This window comes from Triturus cristatus, chromosome 8, assembly GCF_964204655.1.
Source record: "Triturus cristatus chromosome 8, aTriCri1.1, whole genome shotgun sequence".
Classification (NCBI taxonomy): Eukaryota; Metazoa; Chordata; class Amphibia; order Caudata; family Salamandridae; genus Triturus; species Triturus cristatus.
In genome coordinates this window covers 42,986,626-43,006,074 of record NC_140591.1, presented here as the reverse complement: position 1 = coordinate 43,006,074, position 19,449 = coordinate 42,986,626, and the positions used below count along the sequence as shown (strand labels likewise).

The 19,449-nt window shown below is 44.7% G+C and overlaps 1 protein-coding gene across 1 annotated transcript in view; it reads left to right on the top strand.

Annotated features, from left to right (window-relative positions):
* The window catches only part of LOC146799966 (uncharacterized), a 31,360-nt gene extending 19,223 nt beyond the window's left edge, over positions 1–12,137 (top strand). The window contains exon 2 of the mRNA XM_085620902.1: positions 5,064–12,137. Coding sequence (XP_085477028.1) covers positions 6,559–7,773 — 1,215 coding nt within the window. The 5' untranslated portion in view covers positions 5,064–6,558 and the 3' untranslated portion in view covers positions 7,774–12,137. The remainder of the gene's footprint in view (positions 1–5,063) is intronic.
* Positions 12,138–19,449: the final 7,312 nt, after the last annotated feature.

The following is a 19,449-nucleotide window of genomic DNA, read 5'->3' as shown; positions in this document are numbered from 1 at the left end:
TGACTAGGGACAGAAAAGCACAGTTGGTGCACTGGAGGACATTCTGCGAAGCATTAGACCTTATATGTGTTGAGGGCCTTCTGCATATGCTCAGTATAGTCCTAAAAGCTACTAAAAGGTATTACTGTCAAGATCGGAACAGCACTATGGTAGGAAGTCAAAAGAAGCAGTATAAACAGCAAATAAGCCCAACAAATAAAACATAGGCAAACAACTTAAGATGACTAAAAATAGCAGCACAAGATTGTTGCCTGTAGGTTGGCAGTAGACTAACAGATCGGCTAAATTACACCATAGGATTAATCAGCAAAAGCGTAATCATTGTGAACGAGAATTCAGTACAATCACAGAAAGGTTTATCTTGTATGTGTTGAGGGTCCTCTGCACATGCGCAATACGGTTCTAAAAGTTGGAACGCTGTATGGGCAGAGGCACTATGCCCAAGATGGAAGAGCACTAAAATTGATGAGGTCTGATTAGGTCAGAAGTGGCCGGTGTTGCCTGTGCTCCCGTTTTTATGGGATCTGGTCTGACAGTTTGGGCTGAAGTGCTCCTATTGGAGCACATATGGCTGGTCTTAAGTGGCAAAGTGGGTGATAAACAGTAGTTTGGAATGTGCGACCAAGCAATTGGCAGTAGCTGAAAGCGCATTGCATCCTACGCATCACTTCTGTGTTTTCTTCAATGTGATGACATAAGTTCGGTATGCCCAGAAATGGACCACAGGCATATTGCGCCACAGGACACAAGCTCATTGCTAAGTAGGCCAAAACTAGTTTGAGATTGTTTGTGTTTCCATGCAGAGAGGACCTGGCCTGACCATTTAGCCTGGACTGTTGTTACTGGCGCAGGGCAAATGCTGATTTGCATATAATTGGTCTCTGGGAGAGGATCATAGTTGATGAAAATTGATAGATTGGAATGCGGCCAGAATGATTGCCAATGGCACAGGCTTTTGCAAGCATCCCATCCATTACCTCTGAGTCTTCATTAATATTAACATGGATACATTATGACGATTGACACGTTATATTGGATTTTACTCTGACAAAGTTAACATCTTTAAAATGCTGCCTGGAGGGGGATACTTATTGAAAGAGGTGGTTGGCAATAGTTTAAGGTTAATTAAACTAAGGATATGGGTAATATTCGGGTTTTGAACAGAGAACTGGAGAGGGACCGCAAAAGAATAAGCTTAAGGAATAGATGTGGGTATAAAAGTAGGGGAAGGTTGTGGAATACGGTGACAGAAACAATTGAAAAGGGCGAGTATTAAAGACACCATAAGGGTAAAAAATGTAAATGATAGACTTGAATATGTGCTAATCTGTTTATGGCTTGTATTCATTCATTTTTCATTCATATAACCTTGAATTAATCTAATCTTAGTAGAGTTTTTGTGCCTCGGAGTCTTACGATTCATAGAGAGGATATACCGTCTGTAACAAAACTTAGTGCTCATGTAAAGCGCTCCGATACCGGATATCTTTCGGTCTAGTTCGCACTATATAAAACTCTTAAAAAAAAAAAAATAGTTTATGAGGTGAGAGAAACTTAAGAAAGGGTGAGTATCAGAAACAACTTGATGGTTAAAATTTTTAATGTTCGTCTTAAATGTGTGCTAACCTTTTTATGGCTTGTATGCAGCATATGTGCATGAATAAATAACATTTTAACTGAATTTCTTTGCTACAGAGTCATACAATTTGTAAATGATGAGAAAATCAATGCTGTTCACTTGCTGATTGCATTACAGATATTTTGGTTTCTTTGTAATTCAGTTCTGTGTACATTTGATTGCAGGTATCTAATGGGTACATTTAGAGTTTGGTGGACAGGGTACTACATCATATATGTGATGGAGTACCCTGTATGCCAAACTAATGGTCCCTCCCCCACCCTATTTAGGGTTGGGAGGATCACCAGCTTTCTGTTGACAGTGTCCTCATTGGCTGTGAAGGAAAACACCCTCCAACAGCCCGGCAGAGTGGTGGCCGACAAAGGAAGGACATTGCACTGCCAGTCCAATTTAGGGTGGACAATGTGATGTTTTATTTTCTGTCTTTCACCTGGCAATAAAACCTGGCAGTGAGAGATAGTAAAAAACAGATAAGGACGCCCACACCCAGGATAAAAAACTCCCGAGGTGTGAGGGGCATTCGATTTATTTTATATTTTTTTAATGTTTCTTTTTATTTTTTTATAACAACTCCCTATTTGGAAGTTTGTTTTTGAAAAACAAACTCTATAGTTAAGTTTGATGAACAGCCGTCTTGACCGACAGTGGCTGTCCAGCAAACATTTTGGCCTTGACTGGAACTGCCATAACAGTGGTTCCTGTGAAGGTACAGAAATCACAGCTGGGGTGGCAGCAAACTTTAAATTTGGCAGAAAGTAGTCCCTCTGCCAAACACTAGATCAGGCCCTTCGTTTTTATGTTAACTGAAGCTCTGATCATTGTATTAAAATGTATCCATGCTGACCATGCCTTTCCATGGCTTATCCACTTTTTTCAATTTTTATTGTTTTCATCATGACATACAATGTTGAGACAATTAGCGATGGAATGCCTTGACATATTCAGAGCAGTTTGGCATAGTACAATATTGCGGTAAGAAGTAGATGCTTCAACATATAGCTATAATAGCACTAACAATCAAATTGCAGTCCACCACAGTGAGATAGTTCTCCCTACGGTGATCAGTGTCCGCACTTGGTCAGGTTCACTTGTATTGATACCTTCCTTGGGTTCTGCTTAATAAAAGAAAACAGCCCACGTCATTGTCCCTCGCCTGCCTCCTCCTACAGGGAAATGAACATCACAAGGGGAAGAACACCCAAGGCTCCAGTCTCCCATCCATGGCTTATCCATGTTGTGTTATTTAGATCATATGTTTCATTGTTCGTGTTTTAATCTGTGCTTTTGCGGTCTTGCATTTGTGACAAAAATCTACATGGCAGTATTCATCATAGAGTTGTTTTGTTACTTCTCTCTGATCCAGAATTTTCACTCTCTTCAGCCTTCCCATTGCACATTCCAGTAAAGCAGATGTGCCTTTTCAGTCACTGTTGCCAAACTCAGGTATTGTCTTCCTTTATATGTCCGATTTATGCCTGATCACCTTGGATTCAGGAAGCTTCTAAAAACGTGGCTATTTATAGCTGGACATACCTTAAATCCAATGTTCTCGAACTTACGTTTGCTTGAGGTTGAACTGCCCAGTTCTTGGCCATGGAGAGACCACTTCACTATGTTGGCCAAGTTGGTGGTCAAGATTGTGGCTACTACACACAAGAATGTTAGTGTTTCCAGGCCTCATTGGGCGCGGCTTGATACATTGGCATTTAATCTTCACCTCTAATAGCAGCCCGAGGTTGGAGGTCTCCATCGATAATGTCGCGCAGCAAGCTAATGAGCTAATGATTGAGTGGAATCCATGCATGGCAATCTTCTCATGAAGAGTTTAGCTATGAAGAATAGGTCCAGGGTCCTGGCAGCCTGGTTTACTGCACAACTTCTTGCACAAAAGAAACCTTGAAAACACGTTGAATGTATTTGGCACAGAAAGTGATAATAAGTTGAAGTACTTGAATTCATTGAAACTAGACACGTGTGCGAACTATCTCAATAAAAGAATAAATTGCTCTATGAATCCAGCCTTCTATATATTAAAGGGGTTGTGCCCTACTCTGCTTTCACTCCTTTTTGCAGGAGTGAATATTTCAAATGATCTTGAATACCCCCACCTCACAAGCTGCTTTATGGGGTTCCTCAGGGGTCTTCCCTGAAACCCAAGTTTTTCAATGTATACATCCAACCCCTAGAAGATCTTGTAGAGGCTTTTGGCATTACCTTGTTTTCTTAAGCTGATGATACTCAAATATTTTTTTATTTATCCCCTACAAAGGATAAGGAAAAGTGGCCTTGAATTATGGCCCTGCCTAGCAGCAGTGTCACTCTGAATAAAAAACAACTGCTTAAAATTAAATGGAAATAAAAATGAGGTCCTGTTGGTAGGCAACTAGCCTTAGCTTTGGAGTTCACGCTAGGCTACTCTGTCATGTCCTCGTCATATTTCAGTCTCTGCTCACGTGCATGAGCTTCACTGGTTACCTATTAAAACAATGATTCAGTTCAAGCATTGTGTATCATGCACAAAGCAATGGCCCAGAGTGCTCCTGACCTTATTAATAAAGCTGGTCTCCCCTTATGTTCCTCAGCTTTAGGCTTAGGTAACCTAGGCTTTGTGGATGTCCCTAGAGTAAAGCTGGTTAGGCTAGGAGGCTGGTCTTTTAGAGATCTCGGCCCCAAGCTGTGGAACATACTTCCCTGTGAAGTTCGAACTGCCACCCCCCCTCGAGGTTTTCCATAAGAAACTCAAAACGTGGCTATTTTAACCATTGCGGGTGCCTCAATGCTCTGATTTAGCACTGGGAAGCCCTATGACCCGCCATGCATATTACAATTTCAAATTCAGTCATTCATTCATTAAATCCTTACCCTCTTGGTGCAGCTTCCTCTACTTTAATGTCTGAAAATGGTAACTGGTATTTGCATGCTCTACGAATAACTTAAATAATTTCATAGAAACATTCTTATTTATCTCGGTATAGGCAGTGCATGTCACCGTTTGATGTCAGTTGTCTTTATGTCAGTGTTAATTTGCTGTGATCATTGGATATCCAGGGTTTAATTTTAATTCATGTTGTCCAGAGACTCATGTTTAAAAGTTTTGCATATTCTTTTTGCTGCACGAATGGTCATTGGATTTACAGGTGTCTCAGTGGCTGTTATGTTTTGAGCTGTGGGCATTGTCAGTGGATGACGTTTAATCTATGCTCTAATAGGTTTGCTAACATTTTGGTTTATGTGTGAAAAATACTGTGGTCATTAAATCATATTTATACTATTTCTATGCTAATCTGTGCTGTAAATGTCACTTTAAAAACCGTTCCTGGCTTTCAGTACTTCAGTTCCATATAGGAAAAACAAATAGTTTATTTCAATGCTGAAATGTGTATTTTGAGGCTCATAGAATGCTAATGCCTTTTTTGTCACATAGGTGAAAGAGTTCCAGAATGAAAGCAATAGTCACAGAAATATCGTGGACACCAGAAATTACAATTCCACTTTGGAGACACTAACCCCCTGAAAAGGATGAAAGTGCTTTTGAAGATTGTAGTCCATCAAAGAAGCTCTACGATTGTTACTGATGTGTGTTCCTTATGCAAACAGCCCGTTTCGTTACAGAGTTGGTACTAGACTCCAGTTGAAGGATGTGTCTGATGAATGTGACATAGTGCTCTACAGCAAAGGTGTGAGGAGTATCTGATGAATATGACAACATATTAACATTCCAGGGAACTCTAAGCTATCGCGTGACATACAAATGAACAAGGCCACACTAATGTATAGAATGTGATAAATCTTTCCAGGCTAAATTAACTAGGAACTACTTATTACTGCCTTCTGTATAAAAGGTAACTCATTAATAACACATGAGTATATCTCCTAATGAGAGGCTAGCAAGAGTTATGTCTGATAAATAAACACTGCAAATGAGAAATGTTCAGAACCTGAGAAATGGCTGTCTTATAACACATCAAGCACCATATAGAACAAATACACTTTTGCACTTCATCTGATATCACTGGCCAGCTTTTAAGTTACAATAGTGCTGAGATTTTACATTTCCATTAATATATGTTGAAAAAATGCACCTGACTTGAAAGTACTATGACAGACACATGAGAATGTACATGCATTTAGTCAGTGTCTATGGGACTTTATTACAAGGACATAATTATTTAAACATAATGTGTATATAATGGAGGAGGTGCAGAAACGCATGAAATGTGACAGAGATTTCTATATAAACACCCATCTGGAAAACATCAAAGACATAGCATATTAAGACAAAATAAATATACAGTGTTTACCAATACTTTTATTAGAAAAGGCTATTTAATGGTAGACTAACAAATTCATTCTGAAAAAAATATTTAAATGTCTTGAATGTAGATATTTGATCACAAATGGCTCTCTCACTGGCAAACGTCAGGCTGTACTGAACCAAGCCTATATAAATGTACTGAGTGTCACAAGCTATGCATTACAAAAACCCAGCTGATGATAAATCAACAAAATCATCCTGGTGAGAAACCATATGAATGTTCTATATGTGCTAAAATTTTCAATTGAAAGAATGCTTTATTGTCACAGAAGACAATTCACACTGTGGACAAGCCATACAGTTCTGAATGTCGTAATGATTTTGTCAAAAAACTAATTAAAGAAGTCATGAGAGACCACACACTGGTGAGAAATCATATCAATGTTCTGTGTGTGACAAGTGTTTAATTACAAAAAAACAGCTAATAACATATCAAAGGAGTCACACCGGTGAGAAACCATATAACTGGTCAGTATGTCCATAAGCTTTCAAGCATAAAAGTGTACTTTTATTACATCAGAGAGTTCACAATGAGACAAAACCGTAGGGATGTTCTGAATGTGATGAGGCTTTCAAAAACAAATAGAATAAAAGGCAACATCAGATGGATGTGACTGGGGAGAAACCCTATAAGTGTACTGAGTGTGACAAGACTTTCAAGCAAAAATATGTGCTGTCGTTACACCTGAGAAATCATCATCAGGAGAAACCATATACATGCTCTGAATGTGACAAGGCTTTTATTCTGAAGGGTGAACTAATGGTGCACCAGAGACATCATACTGGAGAGAAACCCTACAAATGTTATGAATGCGACAAGGCATTTATTACAAAGAAAACACTGACAGGACATCAGAGAACACACACTGGTGAGAAACCATATACATGTTCTGATTGTGACAAATGCTTCATTACAAAGAATGAGCTAATAATGCATCAAAGAAATCACACCGGTGAGAAACCATATATCTGTTCTGAATGTCACAAAGCTTTCAAGCAAAAAGGTGAGCTTTCATTACATCGGAGAGTTCACACTGAGACAAAACCTTATGGATGTTCTGAATGTGATAGGACTTTCAAAAACAAATGTAATCTAATGCTACATCAAATGGATCACACTGGGGAGAAACCCTATAAGTGTACTGAATGTGACAAGACTTTCAAGCAAAAATATGGGCTGTCATTACACCAGAGAACTCACAACGGAGTGAAAATACATCAATGCTCTGAATGTGACAAAGCTTTCAATCTGAAGGGTGAACTAAGGGTACATCAGAGATACCACACTGGAGAGAAACCCTACAAATGTTCTGAATGTGACAAGGCATTTGTTAGAAAGAACATGCTGACAATGCATCAGAGAACTCACACGGGAGAGAAACCATATAAATGTTCTGAATGTGAAAAGACTTTCAAGGAAAATGGTAATCTGTATGCACACCAGAGAACTCACACGGGGGAGACACCATACAAATGTACTGAATGTGACAAGGCTTTCAAGCAAAGGAGTGGGCTTTCAGTTCATCAGAGAATCCACACTGGGGAAACACCCTATAAATGTACTGAGTGTGACAAAGCCTTCAATCAAAAGATTAGTCTTTCAGTTCATCAGAAAATCCACACAGGGGAAAAACCATATGAATGTTCTGAATGTGAGAAGGCTTTCATTACAAAGGCAGCACTAACGATTCATCAGAGGATTCACACTGGAGAGAAACCATTTAAGTGTTCTGAATGTGATATGGCTTTTAATCACATGAGTCTTCTATGCTATCATCTGATAACCCACACACCTACACTAAAGTGGGAGATCCAATGATGTGGGATAATTTACAGTAGAGAAACCATGCTAACGTTCTGAATGTGACAATGCTAAAAAGGTCATCTATCACTACGTCTGAGAATAGATAGGGAACACATATCCTGTGATATTCATAGCAGAGTGAAATCATGTAAATATTCTGAATGTGATAAAACATTCATTACAGAGATATAGCTAATAATACATATGAGAACTTACCCTAGTGAGAAACCATATACGTGTTCTGAATGTGACAAGTCCTACTAGTAAAAGAGTCCTCTCTTATGGCATCAGAAAGTCCCCATCATAGAAATCAGTAAATCATGTAAAAAGTCTGCATTTCAACAATAATTACATTGAAAAGCTACTGCTGACAGAGCAGACTGAGACAGAGGCATTAAGGAATTTTGCATGACTACAGGAAACCATCCTAAATCTACAGAGGTACTGACAACAGCAGTGACCTAAATGTTCTGAATACTCAGCAGTGTTACGAGGATATGATTGAGTGCTAATGTGCTGCTATTCTTGAAGATCGGTGGTACATGAAAAAACAGTAACGCAATCGGAATAACAAAAAATAATCATTAAAGCTACTGAGCAAGGATAAGGAATATAGCGCAAAGTTATGCAGGATAACCTGCAAATATCAAATAAAAGAATACAATTACAACGACCATAGCTCAAGGCCCTTTTCTCTCTGTCATTGTATCGAATTATGGTAACAAGATCAAGGAAAAATTCATCATGAAAACAGAACACTCTATAACAATACAAATCTTCTGTCCATAACCTGCTATTAGTGTCCCTCAACTGGACAAAAGCCAGGTCCTGCATCCCAATCTGGAAGCTCAGTAGCGTGACCCTTGATGACCCCATCTTCAAAGCAATATTAGGGGACAAAAATTGTAATTATTTCTGGAAAAACACTGGTACTCTTCTCCGCTGATGGAATGGGAAGCATTCCAAACCGTTGTACAAGGCCACTGCATCTTGGCCACAGTGGGGACCTGAGCCCAACTGCACAGGGAAATTCTGACTTTTGACCCAGGAACAGCTAATAACAAGATTGACATTTCTTACAGAGGGCCGACCAATGCCTCAGGACGGATGCAACATTAAAGGGAGAAGCAGTTTGAATTAGTAGAACACCTAGAGTGTATGACTATCAAGCCTACATCACTAGGGCTCATTGGGAATGCAACAAAACTGGCAGTCTGTTGGCATGGTTGGCTTGCCCTAATCTCCAAGGCTCCCATATACTTCATGTGTGAACAACAGGGGAGTGACCTAGTCTGTTGTCAGCCTGAGTGTCACGATTCACACCCTGTGCTCTCGTTCCTACCACCAGGGGGCTGAATTGTGGGGCTTTCCAGTATTCTAATATGCTTCCAGACACTGCCCTGTATGCATATCCTGACTTCCAGGCATTTGGACATCATTTAGGAATTGACATCCATTCCCAATCCATGCCGGGTTTTGTGGAAGCCAGTCTGCACATGCTGGAAACTCCATTACCTATAATCCCCTGCTCACTGCTTTGTCTCCACCCCTGCAGGCCAAGTATGGGTTGAGAAATTCAGCTCACCTGTGGCTGGCTGCTGCTAGCCTGCTCATTCCTGATGCGCATGAATACTGTGAGCTCTTTTAAGACCCAGCTCCCTTCAACCCAGTGTTGGTCATTGTAGCTGTATACCGGTGAGACCGATCCTTGTTCCAGTGTTTCCTGAGCCTTTGATATCCTTGTTTCCAGTGTTTCCTGAGATTTAGTTAATCCTTGTTCCTTGATTCCTGAGCTATAGCTATTCCTTGTGCCTGAATTAGCACTGCCTGAAGTGCTACCTTGTTTCCTGAGTTCCTGAGCTATAGCTATTCCTTGTTTCCTTAGCTGTATAGTTTTTTCCTGTTTCCTTGAACCAGTACTGCATGCAGTTCTACCTTGACTCCTGAAGCTTTAGTAATTTCCCTGTTCCTGAACTAATACTGCCTGCATTGCTACCTTGACTCCTGAAGCTTTAGTAATTCCCTGCTCCTGAACCAGCACTGCCTGCAGTGCTACCTTGACTCCTGAAGCTTTAGTAATTCCCTGCTCCTGAACCAGCACTGCCTGCAGTGCTACCTTGACTTCTGAGCCTTGGCTCAATTATTGTTCCTGCCCCAGCACTGCCTTCTATGCTACTTTGTTTTCTTGATTCCTAAACCTGATCTATTCTAATATACCCTTGTAGCCTCCTCTTCTGTATATCCTTTTCCAGTTCCTGCCCTTCTTCCTATTTTCTTGGTTCCAGTTCTAATTTGCTGTCTTTCTATTTTGCTGTCTTGCTTCTGTTGTCTTGTATGTTTGTTAACTGCTTTCTGCCAAGTGTGCCCAGTGATTTCCTTCCTTTCCTGTTAAGCACTCCTCCTTGCTAGCTCCTTGTCTATTGTGCTTGTGTTTAGTTCTACCCCTTTGCTGTTACTGCCTTGCGTGTTCTTGTTTGATCACCAGGATGCATGGGCACAGCTGACTACCTAGGTGGTGTTTCTTGTTCACTGTGTGTATTGTCTTTGAGTTACAGATATAACATCACCATAGGTATAAGCTCCACACATCCTGCCTTTGCATACATATCCTATATGTAGGTATTTTCAGTCAGTATCTGTAACAGCAATTGTGGGTGAGGAACTTACTGAGCTTCAGTCTTACCGTGTGGAGCTCCTGAGTGCTTTAACCTACATTCCCTTTATTGTTAATGTTGTATCATATATATGTCTAGCACGTCCGTCCTGGGTGTATTTAGTCTGAATGCTAAATTGCCTTGTGAGTGCCCTTCTTTTCTGAGTCTTAGCCATCTTGTACAGGCTTCCCCTTTGGATCCCCTTTTCTCCTCTGACTCCTTGTGTGATCCTGGTCAGCGCTGTACTACTCTTTCTGTGCACTGTACATTTTCTACCCAGTCCCCAGTCCTTGCTCGAATCCCTGACTGTGTTCCCGACATAGTCTTGGACAGTCCCTGATACTGAGATCAGCAAATGCAACCTTCTCGACCTATTACTACTTCTTTTATAGTTATCCTAACACAACCTCCACTCTACGACTATATACTAGCAGCAGACACAAACAGCTGCCTCCAACAGTAGCTGCTTCCCTGGAAAGTGAAATCATGGTCCAAGGATTCAGGAGGGCACTTAAGGCCTTGGCCAGGGGCAAGGTACCAGGATCGGATGGGATTCCCCTAGAATTCTGGGTGATGTGTGCTGATGCCCTGGCCCCAGTCTTAACCACGCTTTATAGTATGGTAAAAACAGCTGGTGGTGCTATTGGTGCCCCTGCTCAAGAAGGGCCAAGATGGGGAAAGAAAAGTGACGTCTTAAAGACCTATTTCTATATTAAATGTAGATTATAAAATACTCAGCGAAATCCTGGTTACCAGACTTCTCCAACATGTTAGCGAGCTTAAACATCCAGATCAAACAGAATTTATGCCCATAAGCCGCATGATTCCTAACACCTGTCAATTACTGTATATTCTCACACCTTTCCAGCAGACTATCGTAAGGCTCTTGCGATATCCATAGATATGGAGAAAGCTTTTGATTCTTTGTGCTGGGACTTTCTCTATGCCACTATGGCCAGTATGGTATTGGGGAGCGGTTGCCTTACCTTGACACAGCTTTTATACTTGGAACCAACGGATAGCCATCCCCTCTATGTTTCTCTACATGCATGCAATATCTTACTATATCTCAGAGGGGAACGTTCAGATGTTGAGGGTGCGTGCCGCGCCCTGGAGATCTTTAATTGTTTATCTGGTCTTCATGTGATTCGGGATAAATCGAACGCTTTCCCGATACGTGCCTCAGAGACAACTCCTCACTGCCGGAATTGATCTCGGTTGGGAACCATGCTCATTTCGCTACCTGGGTGTCCGTATCTATCATATGGTTGCCAATATACTTGTGCTGTCAAAAATGGTATTTCTTGCCCACCTTTTGTACTACTTTGTAGCACTCCTGATTCGGCTTATCTCATTTGTGGGGCGGGATGTCGACGACTGGCACTGGTCAAACTCTAGCTCCCCATTGACAGTAGCAGTTTGGCAGTCCCTGATCTAGAACTTTATTACTTGGCTTAGTGCAGGTGGGGGGGGGTATGCAACATGGGGTGTGCTGTAGTTGCTTTGAGACTATTATCCTTTCACCCTGGGCATTACTTCACCTCCTCTTCTGATATATCAGCTTCTACATAACATGTTCAACCGCCTGTCCTTGGATGGGTGAACTCTCAGAAGTTAACATCTAAAACCAAGCAAGGGTGTTATGCTGCACTACCTTTGAAGAGATTGTGCACTGTAATGTAACCTGAATCACTTAACTCTGTATTGCAATGATGTTAATAAAAACTGTTTAAAAAAAAAAGAAAACATGAGTGGGTTGTTGACATTCTATTGGTGGCATTCTACTAGATGATTTAGATGTACTAAATGTATATAGAAAAACGGAATATTAGAAAGATGCAGAATCTGCAATACAGGAAAGATGCATTAGATGGTGATCACACTTAACAAGATTCAGATATTGTCCAGGTACTATATTGCAGTATGGCAGAAACACTGGAACCACGAGCTACAGAAAATTATGAAATTACAATTACTTCAAAACTCCTTTTTCACCACAACACTCTGCATTAAAGCAAGAACAAGTTTTATAGCATCAAAGTATTCTATGTACCTAAAGAGTGCTTGTATTTAGGTGCAGCTGGTCCATTTGGGCGGAAGGGCCACACCCTTCTACCTTTTTCCCCGTAGGAACAGTGTCTGTCAGGCTGAACAAAAGTCAGCCTGACAGACACTGTTCACTTTCGGTTCAGGCAGCCAGGAGCCAGACATGTGCATTTAGCGCTAGCTCCTGGCTGCCTGAACTGAACTTTGCTGGGCTGAGAAAGCCAGAGCTCCTGTGGGAGCGTGACGTTCTTAGCTCAGCAAAGGTTGCTGAGGCCCTCCCCTCCGTGATAAGGGGTAGCGTCACTGATTGCCTCCCACCTGGGCGCTTCAGTTTTAAGCCCTGAAGCGCCCATGGTTAAGTGTCAATCAGTGACACTTCATCACAGAGTGGGGTGGGGTCAGTAGTCTCACTGACCCCATCCCACTCTGTGATGACGTTGGGACTGTTGCCTTCCCTCATTGGCTGACCTTAGGTCAGCCATTGAGGGAAGGCAGCAGTCTCAAGCATTCTGAACCGCTGAGGCAGCGCGGAGCTGGCTGAAGGTAAGTGTAAATTATTTTCTTTTTAAATTGTTTGGTGCATGCGTGCATGTATGAATGTTTAAGAAAGTGTTGTGAATGAATGTGTTTGTGTGTGTGTGTGTGTGTGTGCGTGCATGTGAGTGCCTGGTTGTGAGTGTTATGTGTATGTGTGCGTGTGTCCCGTCCGCCCCCTCCCTCCAGAACTTACCAGCCGCCAGTGCTTGTATTTGAGATTTTGCCTTCAAGGTGCTGCATGCATATATTGAGAAAGGCAGTTGATCTGCCAAATCTCGTCTCTCTGAGTTGCTGGGTCAGGGGAGGCCCAACACATTAAAGAAAAAGCTTTGATCCTGCAGTCCCTCTGTGCGTGCTCTCTTCTTTCAAGGGAGTTGTGTATGTATATATCACAAAAAAATCACCCTCCAAAATCACCCTTCGTAAAACAAAGATGAAATCGGCACTCCTGTAGGGTTCACTCGAGTTTATTTCATGAGTGGCATAACCATCTAAGCGTTTCGGCTGCCAGGCGCAGCCTTGTTCACGACGATGAGCACCAATTTTTTGAAACCTTTTAAATGTTCAAATTTGTTTACATCTAACATAGAGAGAGAGAGGGGACAAATGTGGAAGATCCCCTTACACTATAGCTGGTAAAAACAAGCACCATTTTGAAACATGCATAGTTACTTCTTTTTTCTTTTGTCAGGTGGCTTATTGATACAGAGTTTAAAAGCTTACCTAACATAGACATTTCATGGATGATACATTTCTTTAACTCCATGAATGTTACTCAATAAATAAAGATCAATTCATTACAAATATAATCTTTATAATACAATATATTCCACTGGGAAAGTTCCCATAAAAAAGCTATCCTCCATATTAAGATAATGTTGCATGCATGTAAGTCTTTTCCTTGGCTAGTGCCTTTTTTAGTGCATTCTATAATGTTCTCTTTAGATTTATAAAGTGCTTTACACAAATAGTGCATACACTCTATAAAGTGCTTTATACTTAAAGTGCAGAAACCGTATAAAGTGCACAGTACTAATAAACATCCTCATACATTTTAGCTGATTAAAACCAGCACCATTTTCTGCAATACGCAAAATTGCTTTTTTCCCTCATATTAAGTGACCTATCTCATTCCAGTTTTTACTTTTACCCTTAAAAAAGACATTTCATGAATACTCCATTTCTTCAACTTCATGAACTTCTCTTATTGGATAAAATCCCCTTCATTTTACTTGGAATCTTTGTACTAGAATGTATTCAATCTGGTAAATTCCCCCTTTTTGTTTAAAAAAAAAAAGGGCAGTCCTCAATGTTAAAAGAGCAGTATGAGCATATCATTCTTTACACTTGGCTAATGCCTTACATAATGTATTACCTGAGGTTATAAAATAAATAACTAAAACTTGTTTAAAGTGCTTTATACATAAAGGACCTGTACTCTATAAAGTGCTTAGTGCTTATAAACTTAGCCCCTCCTATTTTCCTTTCCCTATCCTGATAATTTCATTTTGCTCCCTCTGAGGATTGTGTTTCATGGGATGCATTTTTCAATATAAGCAGGTGAAGAGTTCTGCATCCATATTAAAACCATTTGGTGCCTTGCTATCTAGCTCTAAAATGAAGAAAGTTTCTAATTTCCTCAATTCCTTTTCTCTCAGTAATGTTGGGTTAATTTGATGGTCCTTCTAAAAATGCCTGCCCACTGGATAACTATGATTTTTGTTAACTATGGCCCTCCTATTCTGTAAAATTCTTTTGTGTACTGGTAATGTGGTATTCCCTACATATTATTTCTCACACGGGCATTTGAGTGTATACACTACAAAACCTGTTTTACATGGTAGTATTCCCTTTACTTTTATAGTTTTATTAAAAGCTGTTATTAATGTCAAGATATTCTCCCCATGCTGGCAGGCCTTGCATTTTAAACACTTTCTAAAGCCTTCTTTTTGTTAAAGCCAAGTTTTTGATGTGCATCCCCTGAAAGCTTGCTTGTCACCAAATAATATTTTAGCGATTTGGATTTTCTATATGTAATCTGAGGTTGCCTTGTTGTCATCTGACTTTTAACTGGGTACTCCTTAATAGAGCACCAATGCTTGTTTAAAATCTGACGAATTTTCATATGATCCTCACAATATGTAGTTATAAATCTGTGTGCATTGTGTCAATCAATCAATCAAAGACATTTATAGAGCGCACTACATACCCGTAGGGTCTCAAGGCGCTGGGGGTGGGGGGGGTGCCGCTACTGCTCGAACAGCCAGGTCTTCAGCTTCTTCCTGAAGGAGAGGTGGTCTTGGGTCAGGCGCAGGTCGGTCGGGAGGGAGTTCCAGGTCTTGGCGGCCAGGTAGGAGAAGGACCTTCCTCCTGTAGTCGCTCTTCGGATGCGGGGGACGGCGGCGAGGGCGTGGTTGGCTGATCGGAGGTGGCGATTGGGAGCGTAGAAGTTGATTCGGCTGTTGAGGTAGCTCGGGCCTTGGTCGTGTAGGGCTTTGTGTGCGTGGGTGAGGAGGCGGAAGGTGATTCTTTTGTTGACGGGGAGCCAGTGCAGGTCTCTCAGATGTCCGGAGATGTGGCTGGTTCGTGGGATGTCGAGGATGAGTCTGGCTGAGGCGTTCTGGATCCGCTGGAGTCTCTTCTGGAGCTTGGCGGTGGTACCGGCGTAGAGGGCGTTGCCGTAGTCCAGTCGGCTGGTGACGAGGGCCTGGGTGACGTTCTTCCTGGTCTCGGTGGGGATCCACCAGAAGATCTTCCGTAGCATGCGTAGGATGTTGAAGCACGCCGAGGAGACGTTGACTTGCCTGGTCATGGAGAGGGAGGAGTCCAGGATGAAGCCCAGGTTGCGTGCATGGTCTGTCGGTTTGGGTGCGGTGCCCAGGGCAGGAGGCCACCAGGAGTCGTCCCAGGCGGAGGGTGAGGAGCCCAGGATGAGGACCTCTGTCTTGTCCGAGTTCAGTTTCAGGCGGCTGGTCGTCATCCACTCGGCTACCTCTTTCATCCCTTCGTGCAGGTTGGCTCTGGCGGCGGCGGGGTCGTTGGTCAGGGAGAGGATCAGCTGGGTGTCGTCGGCGTAGGAGATTATGTTGAGGTTGTGTTGGCGTGCGATGGCCGCGAGGGGGCTCATGTAGACGTTGAAGAGGGTGGGGCTCAGTGAGGATCCTTGAGGGACGCCGCAGAAGACTTCGGTGGCCTCTGACTTGTACGGTGGTAGACGGACTCTCTGTGTTCTTCCGTCGAGGAAGGAGATGATCCATTCCAGCGCCTTGTCCTGGATTCCGACGTTGCTGAGGCGCTGTACTAGGGTGCGGTGGCAGACAGTGTCGAATGCTGCGGAGAGGTCTAGGAGGATGAGGGCCGCTGTTTCTCCGTTGTCCATCAGGGCTCGAATGTCATCGGTGGCGGCGATGAGGGCGGTCTCGGTGCTGTGATTTGCTCGGAAGCCGGACTGTGAGGGGTCGAGGGATCCATTCGTCTCGAGGAAGGCGGCCATCTGCTTGTTGACGGTCTTCTCGATGACTTTGGCTGGGAACGGGAGGAGCGAGATGGGGCGGTAGTTCTTGAGTTCGGTGGGGTCCGCTGTGGGTTTCTTGAGTAGAGCGCTGAGTTCGGCGTGCTTCCAGCTTTCCGGGAAGGTGGCGGTGTCGAAGGATGTGTTGATGATGTCTCGCAGGTGGGGTGCGATGACAGCGTCAGCCTTGTTGAAGACGTGGTGAGGGCAGGGGTCGGTCGGTGATCCGGAGTGGATGGAGTTCATCGTGCGGATGGTGTCTTCGGTGCTGATCGGGGTCCAGGCGTGGAGGGTGGTGGTGAGGGGTGGTTGTTCGGGCTTGGTGTGCGTTTGTTGGTTGTTGAAGCTGTTGTGTATGTCAGCGATCTTGTTGTGGAAGTATGAAGCGAGGGAGTTGCAGAGGTCTTGCGATGGAGTGATGTCGTTGTTTCCTGCGCTGGGGTTGGATAGCTCTTTCACGATGTTGAAGAGTTCCTTGTAGTTGTGTGCGTTGTTGTCCAGCCGGTCCTTGAAAGCAGTTTTCTTGGCGGCGCGGATCAGCTGGTGGTGCTTCCGGGTGGCCAGCTTGAAGGTGGTTCTGTTGTCCGGTGTAGGATCCCTTCTCCAGACTTTCTCGAGGGCTCGGCAGTTCTTCTTGGAGCTCTTGAGTTCGTCGGTGAACCACGGGGCTTTCTTGCTGCCGGGTCTGCTGGGCGGGGTCCTCAGCGGGGCGAGTTCGTCCGCGCAGTTGCTGATCCACTTCGTGAGGTTGTCGGCGGCCTGGCTGGGGTTCGCTGAGCTGGCAGGAGGGTGCTGGCTCAGGGAGGTGGCGAGCTGGTCTGCTGTGATCTTGTTCCAGCTTCTGCAGGCGGCCTGTTGCTGGTGGTGGTGAGTCGTCGTTCTCTTGAAGGTGAAGTGGACGCAGCTGTGGTCCGTCCATTGTAGCTCTGTGGCGTGGCTGAAGTCTATGTCTGTGCAGGACGAGAAGACTGCGTCGAGTGTGTGTCCGGCGAGGTGGGTGGGGGTGGACACCAGCTGCTTGAGTCCAAGATTGTCGAGGTTGTCGAGCAGGGTGCTGGTGTTGCGGTCGTTGTTCTTCTCCAGGTGGAAGTTGAGGTCCCCCAGGAGGATGTAGTCGGCGGAGGGGAGGGCATGCGGGCTGACGAAGTCGGCGATGTCCTGGCTGAATTGTGTGCGTGGTCCCGGGGGTCGGTAGATCAGGGTGCCTCTGAGGGTGGTCTTCGGGTCGGTGTGGATCTGGAAATGCAGGTGTTCGGCGGTGGTCAGGGTGTCGTCGGTGCTGGTCGTGATGCGGATGGTGTTCCTGTGGATGATGGCGATGCCTCCTCCCATCTGGTTGGCGTTGCGGTCCCTCCGGACGATCTTGTAGCCCTCCGGGATAGCGATGGCGATGTCGGGAGCTGAAGAGGCGTTCATCCAGGTCTCTGTGAGGAAGGCAACGTCAGGGGCTGTGGCGTCTAGGAGGTTCCAGAGTTCGATGGCGTGTCTGTGGACGGAGCGGGTGTTGAGCAGGATGCACTTGAGGTGGGTGCTGCTGGTGTTCGACTTGGCGGCTGCTGGTGCGGGGCAGGTCCGGATGCAGGTGAATTTGCAGGCGTGGCAGCTGAAAGGTCCGTGGGTGCGTCGTGGTGTAGCTTGATGGCAATCTGGGAGTCGGCCGGTGTTGAGTGCGTTGAGGGTGGCGGCGGAGTACGTCTGGCGGGTCGGCCGGGGTCTTCGAGGTCCAGGGGTCCTGGCACTGGGCGCGGTCCAGGCGCGGACGGGCGTAGACGGGCTTGCCTTTGGCGCGCTTCCGGCGCACAATCGGCGCGCCCGCTGTGCGTGACCGCTGCGCGTGACCGCTGCGCGTTCGCACGGTCGCCATATAAGGCGAAGTGCGCGGGTGGGCGGAGCAGCTGGGAGGCGGGAGCGGGGAGGGAACAGAAGGAAAGAAAGGGGCGGGGTCAGCGGTGGTGGCGGGAAGCGGGGAGCGGGGAGGGAAGACGGAGGGCGGCGAGGTAGGCGGGCAACCAGGAAGGAAAACGCTGGCACTGGCACACAACAACAATAAAAATACAGCAGGCACAAATGGAGATCAGTACGTTAACACGGGCACAAAGGAGAAAATAACAGGCACAAATGACGGCAAAAACAAACCAAAACACACAACAGCGGAGTCAGCCGGCAGCGAGGCAGAGGGCAGGCAATGGGCACACGCAGCAGCTGGTGGCCGTGCGGCGCGGGGGTGTTCCACAAGTGGGTCACACTCACCTGCGTCGCACGGTCGCCATATAAGGCCAAGTGCGCGGGTGGGCGGAGCAGCTGGGAGGCGGGAGCGGGGAGGGAACAGAAGGAAAGAAAGGGGCGGGGTCAGCGGTGGTGGCGGGAAGCGGGGAGGGAAGACGGAGGGCGGCGAGGTAGGCGGGCAACCAGGAAGGAAAACGCTGGCACTGGCACACAACAACAATAAAAATACAGCAGGCACAAATGGAGATCAGTACGTTAACACGGGCACAAAGAAGAAAATAACAGGCACAAATGACGGCAAAAACAAACCAAAACACACAACAGCGGAGTCAGCCGGCAGCCGGCAGCGAGGCAGGCAGCGAGGCAGAGGGCAGGCAATGGGCACACGCAGCAGCTGGTGGCCGTGCGGCGCGGGGGTGTTCCACAAGTGGGTCACACATTGTGTATCTTCAAATGTTTCCTTTTTCAGGCAGTTTTTAAAGGGTTAAATAATACACTCTCCCTATTCAATCCACTTACTTTTTTTGAGGCTGCTTCCAAAATTGAAGATGGATAGCCGCTTTGTAAAAACTGTGTTTTCATCTTCTGTTCTACTTCATTGTACCCTTCCATTGTACTACATGCCCTATTTGCTCTGCAGAACTCTCTAAACGGTATACTCTTTATCAATGCAGTTGGATGTGAACGACTGGCATGGAGAAAGGTATTTCCTGCCGT